The 19,929-nt window shown below is 38.9% G+C and overlaps 1 protein-coding gene across 19 annotated transcripts in view; it reads left to right on the top strand.

Annotated features, from left to right (window-relative positions):
* Positions 1-10: 10 nt before the first annotated feature.
* NF1 (neurofibromin 1) overlaps positions 11-19,929 on the top strand; it is a 110,693-nt gene continuing 90,774 nt past the window's right edge. For 12 of the 19 annotated variants that reach the window (XR_003254309.1, XR_003254310.1, XR_003254308.1 and 9 more), the window contains exons 1-10: positions 11-214; positions 2,494-4,491; positions 7,704-7,999; positions 10,426-10,569; positions 13,205-13,288; positions 15,571-15,761; positions 18,083-18,189; positions 18,454-18,521; positions 18,769-18,844; positions 19,404-19,561. Coding sequence is in view for 16 of the 19 variants with exons in the window: in XM_026070233.1 (XP_025926018.1) it covers positions 7,889-7,999; positions 10,426-10,569; positions 13,205-13,288; positions 15,571-15,761; positions 18,083-18,189; positions 18,454-18,521; positions 18,769-18,844; positions 19,404-19,561 (939 nt within the window). In the remaining 3 variants the exon portion in view is untranslated. Of the gene's footprint in view, positions 215-2,493; positions 4,492-7,703; positions 8,000-10,425; positions 10,570-13,204; positions 13,289-14,273; positions 14,359-15,570; positions 15,762-18,082; positions 18,190-18,453; positions 18,522-18,768; positions 18,845-19,403; positions 19,562-19,929 lie in introns of those variants that run through there. The other 7 variants (XM_026070244.1, XM_026070235.1, XM_026070243.1 and 4 more) reach the window with 3 other exon arrangements.

The raw sequence follows: 19,929 nt of genomic DNA, 5'->3' as shown, positions 1-19,929 counted from the left end.
TCCGGTGTGGTGTCATGGCGGCGCCTGGGCGCTGATGGCCGCGGGCAGCTGAGGGCCCGGAGCTCGGCAGCGATACGGAGGCTCGCCGCGCTCCTCGCCTGCCGCCCTCCCCGCGGGGACCCGCCCCCCTCCGCGGCCGGGCGGGCGGGGGGCCATGGCGGCCCACAAGCCGGTGGAGTGGGTGCAGGCCGTGGTGAACCGCTTCGACGAGCAGGTAGCGGGGGCGGCGCGGCGAGGAGGACGAGGAGGAGGGGGGGGGCGGTGGCGGCGGGCCTCTCCCCCAGGGGCCTTCGCCGCCGGGGCCGCAGGCGAGGGCCGGGAGTGCTTCCTGCCGCCCGGCGGCCTGCCCTCCCGGGGGAACCGGGCAGCCGCGCCCCCCTGCAGCCGCCGCCACCGCCGCCTCGGCGTGGGGTGGGGCCGGGCGCCGGCCTGATGCTCCCACCGGTGTCTGGGGCGGGGGCGGCGGGGGGCCCGGCCTCCTCCGCGCCAGGCCGCCCCGAGCGCCCTGACGGGAGGGGAGGCGAGGGGGGTGAAACGGGTCCTTCCTCTTCGGTTCTGCTCCCCCGCCTCTTCCCGACGCGTGTCTGCTTTTTCCCCGTCGTTCCCACGAGTCGCGCTTCGCCGCTTTGCAGCATCCTGCTCGTCGGAAGGGARTTAAAGCTGGGGAATGGGTTTGAGCGGGGCTGCGGGAGGCCGTGGCCAGGCGCTTCCACCCGTGCCGGAGCCGGGTGTCCGCGTGGAATCGCATCCCCGCCGCCGGGAGCGCCGGCTTACACAGGATGGAGAAGGATCTGTGTTGCTATAGTGCTGGGTATTTAATTCTGCTCATGACAGGCGGTGCTGATGGTTTGGAGACGGGTTTTCGCTGGGGGTTTCCTGAATGGAGGGAAGGGAGATTTCTTGGCCTCGGTGTCTGCGTTTCTCTGGTCCCTCTAATCCCCCCCGTGGGGATTAGGTGGCCCGACTCTCCCAGTGGGGCTAAGCTTAGCGCTTAGACTGTGCATTTTGACTTCCAAGAGGCTTTCCTGACATGTAGGCGGGGGCTCGGTTTGGGCTGAGAGATCCGTTTGTGTGTTTGTCTGTCTCATTTCGCTGTGCTCTGAGTGGATCCTTTGTGCCACAGGAGACACGGCTCTGTGAGACCCTGCTCGGTGTAATAGCTATCAAAAACATTGAGCTGCCTATATAGATGGGGTTTTGTTCACCTGCCGTGATCGCGTCCCCCTCGGTGATGTTTGGCTTCTAACAACCCGCAGAAGGGTTGTGGCCTGGTTGAGTAAAAATAAATGATCTGTTTTACATTTATTTTAAAATTTCTGTAAATGCAGTTTGCTTTAAAAAGGTAAATACCAAACTTTTCTCTTTTATTACACTAAAAACGATGACGATTTTTCCCATACATGTTAGGCATGATCTTTGCATAGTTAACTTCTCTCCCCCCCCCCCTTATCTTGAGTCATAGATCATTTTTTCCATAAGCTTAAAGGCATGGTACTGATTATACTCCCAGTAATGCAAGAAAATGTTTCTTTGTGTACTGGTGTTAAAAGGCCCTAGGCTTTGTCGTTTGCTTTGTTATGTATATTGTAGAATTGGGCTTGCCAACATCTGTTAGGAGTTAAGAACTTGAGCTTTTTAAACAGAAGTATTTTCTTATACACTTCACGGAATAATTATGGATAGGTATATAGGAGATCCCCTTTTCTGTTTTGATAGAAGGCAGGCTGCTCTGATTTTTTGGCTGTTCTTAGCTGATTTCCCAAATGCCAGGGTATTGTGACACTCCTATACTACTACTTAACGTGTTATCTATCAATGATGCTTATTTGCTTCCTGTAACTCCTTACTTTTATGTCATTATTGGGTAGTCACGTGGTTATTTGATAAGTTATCTACTACTTATATTTTTAGACTGCTCATTTCAGAATCAAGTTTATACTTCATACAGATACACTCAATATACTGCACACTATTTTAGTGGCGATAATGCATTTTTGAGTTCTTACATATTATGCCTGCCCTTCTAAATGCAGGACCTTTTGTTTCAGTGCTGATGGAGCTAGACTGCTGCTACATATTATATCATGAGTATGTTTGAATAAGGAAGGGGAGATCATGTTTGTTTTGGGTTGGGTTTTTCTGCGGGGGAGAGGACATAGAAATTCTGAAGGCTTCTTCCTTTAGAAAGGAAGAAAATGTGACCATCTTTCAGTGAAATTTATAGATGTAGACAGGCTTTCCATTCATTTGCTAAGTGCTTGAATTCATTTTAGGACAGATGAAACAACAAACTGGGAGAATGCTAATCTGTATTGAAAACAAAATTCAGTGCAAACCAGTCTGTTCCTGTCTACTCTTGTTTATTGTTATAAATGCTGCTTTAACTGAAAATTTGCTTTTGTATGTATGATTCTCTGGGCTTAAAATGACTGGCAAGCGTAGTTTCATAAATTAACCAATGGCTGCCTTACTGAATAAATTTTTCAAATATAGTGCCAGTCTTGCTCAGCTGCACTCACTTCTGAGACTTCAGCTACTGCAGTGCACTCTTCTCTGAACTACCCTTGAAGACTGCTTGAAGGTTTCAGCTGGTGCAGAAGGAAGCTATTGACCGTCCATGTGAGACTAGATCACACTTTTTATACAGCACGTGCAAAATCTCTTTGCTGATTTTCTGTGTAGTACTAGTTATGATAATTTTTGAAACTTTTAATGGCCTAAATATATTTATGTTGTAGTAGATGTTTTAGCAAAATTCTGAGTATTAGGCACAGTGCTTTCCTATTCAGCATCACCCCTTGCCCCCTTTGTAATTTGCTTATGTTGGGGAGTTGTTAAAGGCTTAGTTTGGTAAGCTTTGCCTTCTATCTAAGCCTCTCTTACTTTGTTTAACATTTAATTATTTGGAGTTAGCTGAATTTTTGCTTTGTTTGACTTTTTTTCCATTTGTTTAGCTTGATTTGAATTTGGTCTCTAAGTCTCAAGGTAACTCTTAAGATGCTTGCAATTTTAGGYTTATATGATCTATTTTTCAAAATTTTCTAGTTTTAAATACGTTCTTTGGCTAAAACATGCCCATCTCATAAATAGTCTGCAGTGGATAAGCAAAAATATTCATACATAATCAAGTCTCTGTAAAATAGCTGTTTTTTTCCTATGGAAATGTTCCCTTATTTTATGTATTGTATTTTTATAGGATTTTCAAATGTAAGTGCTACAGCTGAAATCATGAGAAGGCTGATACAGCAGTAAAATAGTTGTTCTAAGCATACTCACAGAAGCCTTACTGCCTAAACCATTTAAATCTAGACTGTAGTAAGGACTATCAGATACAATAAAAGGTATTAATCCTGTGTAAACTGGTGGTGACTTAAGTGATTATGATATGCTTTAAAGAAGCCCTTTATTACATGAATTATGGTTTAGAGTCCCCATTTATAGTTTATGAGATATGGTTGCTTTCAGTTAAGAAAGCTTTTGTAAAAATTGAAAGCCACTAGGAATGTTTCTTTCTTAATTTCATTAAAAGACATTAAATTAAAGTAAATATTCCCTCCTCCCCTTCCTTCCCTCTGCAGCATTTGAAACCTGTGCAGAATGAGAGACCTGAAAAAGCACTGACTGCAAACACTGGCTTTGTGTTTTTCATTGCTGTTTTTCATCTTAGCTTGTTTAAAAAAAAAAACAAAAACCCACAGTAGCAGTAATACATTCATATTTTAAAGTAGTTTATGTGATCTTTGATGACTGTACTCCTCTAACAGAATGGAATCCTTTGCTGTAAAGGTAAGGCTAAGCTGTGCAGAAGAAAACTTTTTTCACAACTAATCTCAGTTTGAAATGGATTTCCGCAGGAGCCACGAACCCAAACAGACTGTAACACTACTCTAAACACAGTGTGCTATTTCATTTTTCTGTAACATAAGCCTGAAGCAGCTTAGCTCTTGTTTATTCTAAAACAATATACATACTAACATATTTCAAACCAGAATGCTGTACTGCACACAGACAGAGATCCTGGAGAATAGGTAAAAGGATGGTCCACATGCAACAAGTGTTACCTGAGTTCGTTAGTGAGCTGCTGAAAAGCTTTGAGATGCTATGATGATCCTTCCTTACTGAACACAGCAGTTTGCGTTAACAGTGTAGGTGAGTATACATTTGTTCACAGTACAAATTTTTAGTTAACCTTTTGAAAAAAAAATTTTTTTTTTAGAGCAACAGGTGAAAATTATCTTCAGAGTTCAGTGTTCTTTGAAAGGCTTAATTGTGAGGTTCTTTCACTAAATAATATCTGTTTAGAAGGTGGTGCAGTGCATGTTTATAGTTGGGGGAAAGATGCCTGGTGATTTTGGAGATATGCAGCTGGTTCTGACAATACTGATGCTGAGGAAAGAATGGAGCTGTGCAAATCTTCTCTCTCTCCGGTACATCTCTGCATTGCTGTCTACCGAAGGAGTTCCAAGAAAGGGTTTGAAAGGGAAAGGTTAGGTATGTCTCTATGCTGTTAAGGTAGCACTAGAGGGTTTTTTTTCTAGGTGTTATATTTGTTACTTACTCCTGAATCTGAATAAAATGTACAAGCTCCAGGTGCATTCAGACATCTCGAGCTCCTTTCTGAAGATGAGGAGCCAGTGACAGACGAGCTGAGAGTTTCCTTCCCCGAGGTGAATCACCCGGAATGGCCCGTCGCCTTCCCCTCGCCGAGGCTGACGGAGCCTCCTTGCCCTTCCTGAGGCAGCGAGAGGGCTCTGCAGGCTTTGCCACCACTCTGAAGTTGAATCTTGAACGTGCCAAATTGTAGTGCACCGATGCGCAGCTGGATAGTGATTGTTCTCTCTAGTAAGAGATTTGTCAGAGTAGTGATTTAAATGGCTATAGTTTGAACCTGTGGCAGACTATGTTGGTCTGTGAATTTCTGAATTCCTAATGTTCTGCAAAGAACATGCAAAAAAGCTGAAATGGTGACTTTTGTTTGAAGTGATGAAGTACTTTACACTTGTACAAAATGTACTTTACAGCCTCTGCAAATAAGGATTTTAATGACAATCTTTTGCAAAAGAGAGATGATTAAACTTTGGGTTTATCAGTTACAAAGAAAAATCCATGGCTTAATGATAGCCTTTCTCAACTGGCCAAGTGAGATATCCTAGAAATGTTCACGACTATCACTGTTGTGAATTTCAAACCAGTGCCCATGTAAGTCTAGCAAAAGATTATACCATTTTGTATCAAACTAGAGGATACCTGAAAAAATGCTAGTATCTCTCCTGCACACATGGAAAAGATACTGTTCCTTCATAAGTGATGTTTATAATTGGTGAAGGATTCCTTGACTATTTTTTTAAATAAAGGCCCATCAGTCTGTAAAGTGAGGCCTCTCCCAAAGATGCTGCAGTCTTGCCTGCTCTCAGCTACCACACTGCTTTCCACTATTTAAACAGCTGCAGAATTCTACAGGAACACTCACTCTGAAGTTTTAAAGCCAGTTTTTATAATCTTACTCTAAAGGTCTTGTTAAGTATTCATGCTAAATCTTTTTTCTTTTTCTTCTGGAATAACCAAGTACTTTATCGTTTTTTCCATTTTAAATTGGCAAAGTTATTGTTTCAGTCTCTTCAGACCCGTGAGGCACTTTTCTCTGCAGAAACAGAGAGGTAAGAGTGATTCTTAGGCGTGGGAAAGCGTTGGAGTTTTCTCTCTCCAGCAGTACTGCAGACTTTGCGGATACCATTGTAGACGCAAAATGATGGCCAGATGATTTGAAGCTACTAGGCACCATTGTAGAATGGTTAATAATTTATGCCATATTAGTGCATAGAGGCTTCAGTAAGCTAGCATATGCCAAACTGTGAGGATGTTGAAAAAGCTTTTGAAACACTGTTTCAGGAATATTTTCTAAGATGCTAGCAGTTGACCGTGTGCTATGATTCTGCTGTTTGTCTGAGTTGGCCTGATTGAATTTTTTTCTTAAAAAATACTTTTCTGAAGCTTTTAATTCACATTTTTCTTGAAGATAGAAGAACTTTGTATTACTTTAGCACACTGTGAGAGGAATTTACATCTTTTGGATAATTAAAAATATTGAGGTTTAAATTTTGTTTTAAATAGTGACTGATTTAGCTGGATTGGTTTTAACAATCTTCTTTTCTTGAGAGAAGGCAGTTCAGCTCTCTAATATTTCTAAGGCTTTTCTGTTATCATTGCCTTTTGGAAATGAAGATATTCTAATGATCTGGTGGGATCTGACTGTTGTTTTTTCTCCCACTAATAAGAATTTGTTACCTCTTTGCATTTAATATTCCTTGTGAGAATCATTATGTTTCAGGACAAGTGTCAATAGCAGCTTTGAGTGAAATTATAGCTAGATCAGCAGTGCTTCCTAAATTGAAGTCAGAAATGCGTTTCGGGAAACAAAGGTGACTAACATCTCTATGTGGTCAAATAATGTGTTTTAACAACTAGGAAACTTGCATGGATAAAAATGTAAGCTGATAGATACTAAGTTTCTTCATCTTTCAATTTTGTTTTTCTAGTTATTTTAGCAGAATGCACAGGGTGGCTTTTATTTTGTATTCAGGATACACTGTACTGTATTTTTGCAACTGCCTGGCTCAGCTACTTAATGGCATTTCCTTGGCTCTTGCAGAAAGGTTCTTTTTAAATTGATCTTATAAGATTGAAAACTTGAAAGTTTGAATGGAAAGGTTCCAGATTTCATCTGCCTAATTTTCTTCTTGCCTGCTGCATAAGATAAAATATAGACCAAAATGCCATTGTTCCCTGTCCTCTCTAGCTTGTTTGATGCCTTAACCTGACTTAAACTGGATTAGAGACATATCACTGCATACCTTAGTGTGGATTATAGCTGCATCTATGTAGTTATAGGTATAAGGATGTTGACCATGACTTCCTAGTTCAGTGATGAAAATAGTTAAATTGTGTGGTAGAATATCCCTTTGCTAAATCGGGATGAGTTCAAAATGATGCTTATGTTCATAGTTTGAAGCTCCAGGCTTATTTAAGCTTTGAGTCTTAATTTTTTTATATAATTTAAAGCAATACAGGAAACCTATTGTGTCAGTCTCTCTTTTTTTTCTAAAATGAAATTACTAATAAAAGTAAAGCTGTTTTTTCTTTTTCCTTGTAGTGTTTAGATTGATAGATATCTGTGTAAAAGTTAAATTGTTTTCTTTTAGTCACTCAACACTAGCACTGCATTCAGTTAGGGTACATAGGATGCTTCAGCATGTCAGAGTACACAAAGGAAATAGCTGAGAAATGTAAAAGAAAATTCAGTGCTAATATTTCCTTTTTATACAGCTTCCTATTTTAAATGGTAGTATAAAAAGCAGTTTTATTTCTAGGTGACCTTGTTGCAGTGGCTGTTGTGGCAGGAAGCTCCAAAAAATATGTAATACGATGTTTTTCTAGCATGGAAGCATACAGAACTAGATCTGTGACACAATTTCTTTGAGAGGCACTTGTGAAGTATTTTCTCACTCAGTGTTATTGAGCTTTTCTGCCGCTGTCAGCACGGAGACTTGAAAATTCAAATAAAAAGTACTAGTAATGCTGAAATTTTTAATTAAATGTATCTATCTTCCACTGACTAATGACTTCCGAAAATGTATTGTAAAAATAACATCTAAGAATGAAAATAAAGCCTGAGTCATAAATGCTATTTGTTCTGCCTTTTCTAGTTTTAAAATGAGCACGCTGAAATACATCAAACTATTTTAAAGCAGTACAATCTGAAAACTTGCAAGTCAGTTACAGAATGGAGTGAAAATTATCTTAATTACCCTTTGGAACTCGTTGCCCTAGAATGTTGTGCAGGCCAAGCGTGAGGCCTTCTTATGAAGGGTAGATCTCGTGGTGGCTTTTAATGTGGCTCTCTGGATGCAACACTTGCTGCGGGAAACCTGTAAGCCACTGTCTGAATTGGAAGAAAGGATTAGCTTATTGTTGCTTCTTGCTGTCCACTGTTGGAGACAAGGTAATGTGCTAAATGGGTCCTCAGTATGATCTAGTGTGGCAGTTTAGTCATTTTTGACTTGAGTTAACCATTCTCTAAGGAAAAAATAGCAATTTTCCATTGTAAGCACAACTTTTGGTACCAAAAGAACTGATATTTAAAACCCAGCCCAAAACACAATTTTTATGGAGAGGAAATTACCCTTGGGCATAAAAGTTAGATAGCATGAAGAGGTCCATTTCCCTACAAATGAAAAATGTCAGTATAAAGTAGACTGCATTTAATGATACAGTGAAACTTATTGTTGGGGAAAAAAATGTTCCAAGTTTTGGATTTTTAATACAAGTCATAAATCTAGCATTTTAAATGTGCACCTTCAAATTTTACCAACAAAAATAGTAATGTTAAGTGGTTGACAAAGATGTTCGTGAATGGTGACTGCAATTTAACTGGATGGCGGGATGGAATGCGCCCTCACCAAGTCTGCAGATGCTGCCAGACTGGGAGGGAAGTAGGTAAACTGGAAGGTAGCCCCACCTTACAGGGAGACCTCAACTGTCTGGAGGGCTGGGCCAATAAGAACTGCATGAGACTTGAGAAAGATAAATACAAAATCCTGTACCTGGGATGGAATAATCCCAGACAGCCAAAAAGGCTGGGGTCTGACTGGTTGGGGCATAGCTCTGCTGGAAAGGCCCTGGGGGGGGTCCTGGTGGACAGCCAGCTGAACGTGATTCGGGAGTGCGCCTTGGCAGTGATGAAGGCAAACTGTGTCCTGGGCTGCATCACCAAGACTGTAGCCAGGAGATCAAGTCCTGTGGTTATTCCGCTTTATCAGGCACTTGTGAGGGTGTGCCTGGAATAGTGTATCCAGTTTTGGCTTCCCCAGCTGATGAGAGGGGTTGAGAAACTGAAGAGGGTCCAGCAGAAGGCCACTGAGATGATTAGAGTGTTGGAGCGCTTAATGTATGAAGAAAGGTTGAAAGAGTTGGGTTTGCTCAGCCTAGAGAAGAAAAGACTCGGGGGGCGTCTAGTCAGCCTTCTAATACGTAAAAAGTAATTATAGAGAAGATGGAGGTATTCTCTTCACAAGGCTGTGTCGCAACAGGACAAGAGCCAGCAGACGCAGGATTGCTTCAGGTGAAATTCCATCTAGATATAGGGAAAAAATTGTTTGCCATGAGTGCAATTAAACTTTGCAATAGGTTGCATTCTCTTTACAATGCAAAAATATTTGTGTGGTATTCATCTTTGAGCTATCAGTTTTTCACAATGCATGTTTGTAGGGAATTCTAGTCAAGATCAGTTAAAACACTTCTTAATTGAAATGTCTATAGAAAGGGAATTCCKGAGTCATGCTTTACAATGTAAATGACATGTGCTTTATAGAAAAGAGATGACAGTAGTGATTCCTTTTTTTGTCCCATATTTGGTAGCTTTTTAAAAAAAGTCAATCCTCAGTAAAATGAATTTTTACAAAGAACTGCTTTGCACTTTTTTGTGTGATAGCTTGTTAAGTGGCTGGCTCCTGTGAACTACACGTAAGGGAAGTGACTGCGCTAGGAAGTGATGAATTTGTGACCCTTGAAGTTGGGTACAGCATGAAACAGTGTCTTGTGTTCACACAGTAGGATTAGGATTAACATCTCAGTTTTGTCCATTTATGCTGAATCTAACCTTTTCTGAAAGAGCTGTATTTGAAGTCTAGTTTTCACCACCGGGTGTTGAGCAAGGGTGGCTAACATGGGGCTCAAGTCGTGTGTGGTTCACGAGTGCTCGAAGTGTGTCTGAGGCTTCTTCAAGTGGATGACAGTGGGGCTGTGTCTGCCCAGGGATTTCTYGGTAATCCAAATCCTCAGGAAGCAGAAGGGACGCAGCAGGGACTGCTGAGGCTGTCGCTGCTGGTTCATCCTGGGGCTCAGTTGTCCTTCTTGCCCAGTTTTGCCCAGAGGGAATGGGAGGACGCTCCTGGGACCACTGTGACCACCTTCCTGCTCGCCCCCTTTGTGAGTTACTGTGCGACAGCCACCCTCAGTCCCGCCGTGTGGCTCGCAGCTTGCAGGTGTTGGCCCTGGGAAGCCTTTGGGATGTAGCTAGCCAGCTTCTGCGGGAAAGGAAACGTTCTCAGGATTCCATGTAACTTGCATCTCTCTGAGTTTCTGCTGCTTTTGATTACTTTGACCTTTGATTTGTAAGCAAATTGTCATGAAATAGAGGTTTGGGTTCAATTCAGGAAAAAGCAATAGGCGAGCTTCAGTATTTTGTTTTATAGTTATCTCTAGTATAAAGATAAATATAGATAAAGTGAAATAATCAGAGTGTGTGTGTAGTTTTTTTATGGAGTGTTTTTCAAAGTTGTCTCTGGCATCTCAAAAAATTTTGAACCCTTTCTTAAAGATGTAAATCTTAATGTAAAAAAAGCTTACAATACTTGTCTGTTTTTGCAGCTTCCTATAAAAGCTGGCCAGCAGAATACCCACACCAAAGTCAGCACGGAACACAACAAGGAATGTCTCATAAACATTTCCAAGTACAAGTTTTCCCTGGTCATAAGTGGTCTCACCAATATCTTAAAAAATGTTAATAACATGGTAAGTTTTCTAATTTTGGATTGCTGGATGTTTTCAAAATATTATTTACTCGTATTATATAAACGCTGCAGAAAGTCATTTGAAATTTGAGTCAAACTGTTGCATGCCTTTTACACTTAAATTTGCTGTTTTCATCCTCGTGTAATAATATTTACCAACAGTGTTGAGCTGTTACATATAAAGCTGGTAAGATAGTTGTGGCAGTGCAGTCCAAAGAAAGGTCATGATTAAGGGGAATCCTCTGTGTTGTTCGTGGGAACAGTCTGCAGCTAGAAATGTGTGTGGCTAACTGAGGAGTGGGTACATGAAGGCACCTAATACTACATTTGGTCTCTGAGCGATTTTAGGTACCCGCTGTGCAAGCGAATAGAAAGCAGTGATTACTGGGAGGTGAGGGAGGGTGTTTTTCATAGCACGAAAAGGTGTTCCAGTAAGTTTGGGAAACGGTACTAAAAAAGTGTTACAGGAGGAATACAGCTGGGCAAAGTAGCTGTTGAGCAGCAGTTAGGAGTTTTTTCTTCTCTCTCCTGCCAGAGCGTGACCTGCTAGGAGCTGTTTTGGAAAAATGAAGTGCAAGCATTTAAAACTTAAGGTGTTTGAATTTTCTAGGCTGTTTTGATGCTTTAGTATTTGTATTTCCAGTCAACTGCTAGCTGCTCTCTCATATAGATCTATATTTTAACAGCCAGATGAATTTCAGTCAGGACCATGTAAGAAAAAACTTTGAAAACAATCTCTTGTCTAATGCTGCCAGTATAGACTTGTACCTCCAAAGGGATATCTTACAAGTCAGTAAGAAAAAATGAATGAAAGATGGGTGCACTACACATCTTTCCTATTTCTTGTTTGATATGGCTCTCAGCCTTTTATGAAACTGGCTCTTAGTGATGATACTTGAGAACAGTGTGCTGATATGAAGGGATGAGATCCGAGAAGATCTTTCTGTGAGTTTCCAGAGATATCTTGCGAGCCAAGTGTCTTGGTAGATGGTTTCCTTCTGCATGCTGGTTTTCTGAAGTAACTCAAGAGGAATCATAAAATAATTCCTGAAATCCAACAAAATATTTGACTTGTCAGCATCACTAAAATTGTCAATCAAAGTAGATTTCAGTGGAAGCAAAGAGGAGAAACCCAGAAGGAAAAAAAACTGAATATGGATGTCCGTAGAGTGCCCACTCTGGAAAAGTCACCATTACCATTAAGTCATGGTCATTACCATCAAGTTGGGTAAATGGAAAGTTTAGGAATCTTTTAAGAGGAGAAAGATGTGATTTGACTTTTCATGGAGGATCTGGTTTTAGATTTGTCACGAGAAAAGTTGAGTTCGTTCCTTCCTGATACTATGTGATTTGTGATCATTTGGAATCTCCAGAAACAGGTGATAGAACTGGCCAAACTAGCTATATTTATTTTTATGGTTTTACCAAGATAGTTTGCAGTGAACTACTTTAGATGTCAGTTGTATGGAGATAGAGATCTGCTGTAACCCTACAAAGGATTGATCAAATCAGAAAGCAAAAAATGCTGCCTTGCTGTTATGGATTTGGCTTCTTAAAGCTACTTGTAATCCTTTTTGAGAGAGAATTTATTTTAATTAAGCTTCATAAATGTGAAAGAGTGTGGTGATGTTTAAGATAATTGTCTGATGAGAAGACTGTCTATACAATTAAAACAAATTTCTGTATACGATATGTAGATTTTGAGAGGAAAGACCTAGCTAGAAATGTCAATAAAAATGGCCCTGTTTGCTTTGCACTGAGGAGCAAGATTTAACTTTTTCTATAGATGATGGAGAGAGCTGCTCTATGAGTCAGCAATATTTTTAAAGAATTCCTCTGGCGGGAGGAAAAAAGAAAAGAGCAAACCAATACACTGTCATAATACCCTTGTGTTCAGAAAAAAATCTTGAGGGTTTGCTCTGCTGAAGCTTACAATTAGTTGAACTAACCTCTCAAATATAACTTCTTTTGGGTGACTTCTACATTGTGTTCCCCATGCAGGCAGTATATTTTTGGCCAGCTCTTTTCTGCTTTGTTTTGCTGTCTGTCTTAATATTGTTGGAACTAGTCACTGTTGTTGACAATAAAATTGGGTGCGAGCTTAAATGCCTGATGGAATTCTACCTACAGGCTCTATCTAAAGTGGGGCATCTGCTTGGAGGGTCTCGTGTGTGTTTCTTCCTGTGGTCTGTGCTAAATCTTGCAGCACTTGAACAAGTTTGTAGGTATGGATTTGTGGTAACATCAGTTCTATTAAGTAAGGTTTTGGCAATGAAATACATAATTGGAAAAATCAACAGTAATTGATACTAAAATAGCTCCTGAAAAGGTATAGCCTTCATTTCTGAATAAATTGTAGGTCAGATGAAGGTAAGGGGCTGCAGTGCACCTCTAGTCTTGTTTTATGGTACTGCTTGTTCCTTATTAGATTTGGCATTGCAGACTGGATATTTTTTCATTTCAGTGATTAGGTTTTAATTTGTATTTTAATCTAATATTTACTGCTTTTATTTCTAAACTTAAAGCCAGAGTAATAAAGGAGCCTTAACTTATTGTGCCATTCTACTATGTTACTGTAATGTGTTACAAGTTACATTTTTGTGCCTCTGATGAATCTGTATCCTTTCTTCTTCTAGAGAATATTTGGCGAAACTGCTGAAAAGAATTTATATCTATCTCAGCTGATTATCTTGGATACACTGGAAAAATGTCTGGCAGGGGTGAGTAGTCTTGCATAAGTGATTGCTGAGTTGGAATCAAATGAGTTAGTATAAGTCAAATGCTTGCGTATCTATTATTACTGCTATTCAGGTTAACTCATCTGACTTAGAGAAAAGCAGGATTAATGCTAATTTAAAAAAAACCCCAAACTTTCTATAAATGCAAGTAGTTAATGATGAATTAAGGATTTGTTGAGTGTTTTCTTTCCTGCCTAAAATCAGTGATGATAATTTTAGTAATAATAATTAGAATCCTTTTTTAAACTGAATAGATTCAAGTAACTTTTGGATTTGCCCTTCCTGATACTCAATTAGTTTGTGGAGTTAAAAACAATGATTTGCTTAGAATAATTCTTTAAAAAGAATTGCAGACAAATGTACTCAAGTCTACATGTGTATGTGAACTGAAGTAAGAAAGGACACAAACACAGAGTTAGATTTTACCAAGCGTTGCTAGATTTTTATAAACTTTGAATGCTTTTTGGCATATTTTACTTTGTATTTTTTTGAACTTGCAAACATTTTCATCCCACAAAAAAAACCCAAAAGTAAAGGATAGTTTATCATGTTAAAAGTAGAAAATAATTCAGTACAAGTATTTAAATGTTTGCTACTAAAGCTTCTGCAGACAATGTTGATTTTTCTTAAGATTTCTTGTGATTTTCATTTGGTGATGCAATGTTATTTCAGTTTCATGTAATTTTATGTACAGCAGAAACTTTGCTATTACTATTCCAAAGATTACTTTTGCAGGTGTTTCCTAGTTTACATTAGTTAACCACATCCAAACCTCCATTGGGAGTCCAATCCTGAGGTTTCCAATCAAAGCTCTGCTGAAAGGCAGTTTGCTTTTACCTTTGGGATGTAAACGGTTGTACAACTTACTATGCTAAACTGTATAATTGCAAAGCCAAACTTCACTGTGAGCAAAATTTGTAAATCTCTGGTTTATTCCTTTAACAAGAAAGGGATTTTTTTTTTAAAGCTGTATTCCTGGATGAATGTCATGAAATCATCTAAGCTCTTTGCTGTTTCCCTGCAACTGTTTTTGAAGGTTCTTTCTTTATAAGGTAATGAACATATTATGGTTAGGTTTGTCAAGCAGCATATCTTACATTACAGTACTAAAACAGTCTGAATAATTATGAATTCTTCTAAATTCACAAACGATCCAGGTAAATATATTTTGCAGAATAGTTTCAGCTTTTTAAGATAAAGTTAATACCTCTTTTTGGTACTTTTTGTATTTGATTCAGTGAGTCAAAAAAACACTTGAACTTACTAAATTAATTAAAAAACTTGCTTCTTGCAACATCAGTGTTTTTTCTGATACGTGATGATATTTGAACAGTCTATAACTGTGCTGAATGCTTCTTGCTTTGTCAATTCAAATGAGAGCAAGCTGAACCAGTATATGTTTAATAAGACTAAGCCAAAGTTCTATACAAAGAGCGTTGTGTTCTGTGATATCTTCGGATGTATTTCTTGCTCACTGTTCTTGCTCAATGTTTCACCAAGTTCTCATGGCAACAGGACTCAGGTCAACTAAGTGGGAGTCTCTGAAACTTCCCAATTCCCTATGGTAAATTCATTGGTAGAATTTTAGAAAGCTTTAATGTTGACCCTTCTGTTAAAACTTGCTCTTAGTAGAGCAAAGTTTCACTTCAAATTCTTTTGCAAATAGTTTCCTTATGTCTCATACTGTGCAAATTGGCAAAAATTGGATTTTTATTCTGCAGGAAAGTTGAGCCATTTTTGACTCATATAGCACAATCCCAGGCAAGAGCAAAGGAGAATCACCTTTTTTTTTCAGTTCATTTTTTTAGATATTTACTATCAAAATACAGTGGTAAGAATACTATCCAAAAAAGAAGCAAGGATGGGTCTTTTGCCCTTTGAGCTTCCATTCAAGCAGCGATCACTTAATGCTCTACTGGTAATATTTTACACAGATCAACAGGGTATGGTCTTCACAACAGGAATGTACTTTATTTCAAAAAATAGTTTGGTATTTTGCTTGATACTTGATGGTTTTGGTCAGTTTAGTGTCCTACATATTTTGGAGACTAACCTGAAAATGTAAAATTGTGTGAATACCGGTTATTGTCAAAATGAAAAGAAACCTTTTCTATGGAGACTGCTTACACCATGGTCAGTGGTAACCTGCAGGCAGAATTAGAAGTTTAGATTCAGGTCCTGGGATACTAGTGGCTAGACACTCCATTTTTTGCCTCTAAACCTACAAAACGAAATTTCATGAAATATTGAATGTTTATTTTCAGCAACCGAAGGATACCATGCGACTAGATGAGACTATGCTGGTAAAACAGTTGCTGCCAGAAATCTGCCACTTCATCCACACTTACCGTGAAGGGAACCAGCATGCAGCTGAACTACGCAATTCGGCCTCTGGGGTTCTTTTTTCTCTTAGCTGCAATAATTTTAATGCTGTGTTCAGCCGCATTTCCACCAGGTAGGTACGCTAGTAGCTTCGCTTGGCCAGTATATTAGAAAACCGAACAAATACTGGGGTCTAGAACATCTGCATGAGTTGTACCCTGTTGCATCTGAGAAATGTTGACTATTTAAAAGGTATTTCAACAGATAGTTCTTAACTGAAACTCTTTCTGCCTTTCAAATTTTTGCTTAAATATCAGGTTATAAAATGTATCTCTTGTATCCATTCTAGATTCCTGTCAGCATATTTTCTGTGTGCTGTATATATATATTGCATTGGTTTTTTTGATCTGCTCTTATAAGTGTAGGTCAAATGCTATTGTAGAGTGAAACTAATGATAACTCAGAAGTATACTGCTGTATCTCAAAGTGGAATGAGTTCTTGTGGGTGCAAGGTGTTTTGGAAAAAAAAGGGTGCTGAAACTAATGACTTATATCCATTTATATGTGGATTTAGAATGTAAAATTTCTAATCGTCTACAGCTCTGCCGGATCCCCAAAGACTGTTTTCCTTCCTAATTTTTTCTGCTTGCAGGCTGTTACGTTAAGTCTGTCTTATGCCTGAGGGGGACAAAACAGCTGGATTCAAGCACTCTTCATTAGTCTTTGGAAAAAAATCATTTGTCTTCCAACTGCTGAGTTTTGCATCACACCATAAAAATAACTTTGTCTTGTACACTATTGAGAGACAGGCCTGGTGTTACCATCTATTCTTTGCTCTTTTTCCCCTGTTCCAGGTTGTTCCAATGCTTCAGTGTTTGTCAGTCCACTAGAGTTGTATATTACGCTTTTTATTACTGAAATACTTTTCAAAAAGTTGCTTGAAGTGACCTACCTCTTATTGCACATGGTTACAGCTAACATCATTCCTGATTCTTTAGAACTGAATCTTGCACAACTTTGTATGATCAAATAGCCATGAATGTGCCAATTTAGTTAAAACAAGGATTTACGTACTCCTTATAATGTGAATATGCTTCCATTCCAACATTTTTGGAAAATATATGCATTTTAGAAATCAGACGAAATTATTCAATTTTACGTATTTCAAAAACATTTAAAGAGCTTTTTAATAACTTCTGTTTCAAGAACATAGACTTGGCATCTATCATGGAGGACTAAGTTTTACTCAATAAATTGATAATATTTAGTTGCTTATGAAAAAAGAAACAATTTCTTTTGCACCTTTTATAGGAAGTAGTTTTCAGTTGAACTTTTTTGACAGTCTTTGAATCTAGTCCTTGAATTTATACTTATTCATATGTCTATAGTATAGTCTAGTTCTCAAGCTACAAAACCCTTCTTTTACCATCATTTTGAGCTGGAACACTCCCCCCACCCCCCCATCCCGTTTTCTACTTTAAGACGGCTTGTACAGAAATAGTTAAATGTTTGACCAATTGTTGCTAATCTCCACAGGGGTCAGCTTGCCGACAGTTAGCATTGCTGATCTTTTGACCTGTGCTTCCTGTTTAGGCATATTTCTAGGCCTTGTACAGCAGCTGGGGGATTTTTGGCACGAAAAGCACAGCAGTGGGGACCTTCCCATTCCCAGCGTGGGCTGTTAAGTTTCCCCAGCGTTGAAGAAATGAAGAGCAGCTTTTGTGTGTAGTACTAGAAATCGCATTCCATGTCAAGTACACATCTGTAGCTTTGGAACAAGTCACGGCAATCTTAGTTTGTGAGAACATGTGGTTTAGTTATTAGTGGCTAAGGATCTGATGAGATGCTTAGTAAATTATTTAATATAAAAGTGTGAAAATGTACCATAGTGCTTATAATGGTATGATTAAAGTTAATTCTGTTTCTTTAGGGCAGGAAAACGTGAGCAGCTTTAGCTTACAGAGAGCGATAGTAGCTCGCAACAGTATTAAGTACCATCAGTCATTGCTTTGCTCTTGAGAAATTAGCATGGGGCAAGACATGCTGTTAAGGGACAGTAGTCGAAAGGTGTCGTGATTCCATGAGTTTAATATTTAGATGGAAAGGTGACATTGATTACTGTTACAATATGGTAAATAACAGAAGGATTTAGGCGAATCTTGGTGTAAACAGAGTATCATCAGATGGTATTGGTCTCTTGTTAGATTCATCGTTGTTGTCTCTAGATTCATTTTCAAGGTGAGGATGGAATAAAAATATTGTAATAATAGCTCTTAATCATGCAGGGTCTGTCTTTCATTTCTAAACCTGGAGATCTTCATATGAGAAGATCATATGTTGTTATATGTGGAGATCATATAATATTCCTCTGATATTCAGATGTTTAGAATTATACCTATCATACTGATCTGACATCATCTCTCTGAGAAGTTAGTTTACTTTGTGTATTTTTAGATTACAGGAACTGACTGTATGTTCAGAAGATAATGCTGATGTTCATGATATTGAACTTTTACAGTACATCAGTGTGGACTGTTCAAAACTAAAACGACTCTTGCAAGGTATGGTGTGAACTTGTGTACTGAAATATTTATCTCTAAATATGGCTAAAGATGACACAATGGTATTGATATGTATATCTTTTTATTGCTGTATTTTACTCCAGATATTCATATATATGTTTGTCAAACTATTTTTTAAATTTCATAGCATAAAGGTATTGGTGTAAAAGTTGCTTTGCACTTCAGACATCTTCTATAAATGTTCTGTGTTGCTTTTTAGAACCAAGTTTCTCTTTCAAATACAGAAATGTTTTACCTTTGCAGAGACAGTATTCAAGTTTAAAGCCCTAAAGAAAGTAGCTCAGTTAGCTGTTATCAACAGTCTTGAAAAGGCAAGTATTTTATTATTTATCTTCTGCTTCATTGCTTTTTTACAGGTTATCTTTAATTCTGGAATTGCTGTAATTCAATTGTTTTGTGTAAAATACATGGTGGTGGATCCCTTCAATGCATATATGTTTTGCAATAAACATTGAGTAATTAGAAGTAGGAGCGGGATCTCTCTTCATTGAAACACATGATGTGGAAAATACTTTTTTCTAAGCTGTGGAATGTAAAGGTTTGTTGTGTTATCTGCAGGCATTTTGGAACTGGGTGGAAAACTATCCCGATGAATTCACAAAGCTGTATCAAACACCACAGACTGATATGGCTGGTAAGGCATAACAAATGACTTACTGTTCAAAAGTTAGTTTGGTTTCCCCCCCCCGCCCCTCCCTTTAAAAGTAGTGTGGATTTTTCCCTAAAACAACCCCACATTCACTTGCTTTTTGTGTCCTCCTTGCTTCTTGTGCAGCCTACATAATAAGAAACATATTTCTGTCAACCTTTGCCTGGGCAGGCAGGGACATACTGAAATCTCTTTTCTCTCCTGACTCAACTTTTGAAGAGTTTCATTTGTGGTTCACGAATCAAGTAAATACAACTCAAAAGATGCTAACTCTTAAATATGTGTAATATGTGTTTAAAAAATTGGTTTAAAGAGAGTCACCTGTATTTGTCTCTAGTCAAAAAGAGATGATACTTCCCCCCCCCCCCCCGATAAATCATGGCTCTAACTGGGTTATAGCCCATTTTATTCCCAGTAGTGTGTCAATAATATGCAAAACAGAACCTTCTTCTGTTTAGGAGGAGCTATCCCGCTGCTCTTTCATACTTATTCTTCACTTCTTCACAATTAAAATTGGTACTGAACTTGGTTATGTTTTATGCAGATTGTGCAGAGAAGTTGTTTGACTTAGTGGATGGTTTTGCTGAAAGCACAAAACGTAAAGCAGCAGTCTGGCCACTGCAAATCATACTCCTAGTCCTGTGTCCGGAGATAATCCAAGATATAGCAAAGGATGTGGTAGAAGAAACTAAAATGAACAAGGTAAGAGAAGAAAAATATCTGAATTCTGATACATATTTGAATTTTAAAGGATGCTTATCTTGGCTTATTCTGTATTTAAAGTATATTTCGTTATGTCTTTTTCTACCTAAAAAGCATATTATATTTCCATATGTAAATTTCTGCATCATTTTTAAGTTCTAACCTAACCTATGTTCTTTCACTGTCAGTGATTCATACAGGCTGTATGTCCCAAACAAATGTTGTTTCAGGACTTGTACCGTTCCCTGGAGATTTGAATCCCAGTGTTGTGCTTCTGCTGCCTCCTCCGGCAGCAAATTTAGCATGGCTTCTAGCTGGCTGTATTGTACCATTCTACGGTTCTGCAATGTTTGTGCTGTGTTCCRTAG

The sequence above is a fragment of the Apteryx rowi genome, unplaced genomic scaffold, assembly GCF_003343035.1.
Source record: "Apteryx rowi isolate R43461 unplaced genomic scaffold, aptRow1 scaffold_307, whole genome shotgun sequence".
In the NCBI taxonomy this organism is placed as follows: domain Eukaryota; kingdom Metazoa; phylum Chordata; class Aves; order Apterygiformes; family Apterygidae; genus Apteryx; species Apteryx rowi.
The sequence above is the reverse complement of the archived record's forward strand: the minus strand, read 5'-3'. Positions and strand labels throughout refer to the sequence as shown.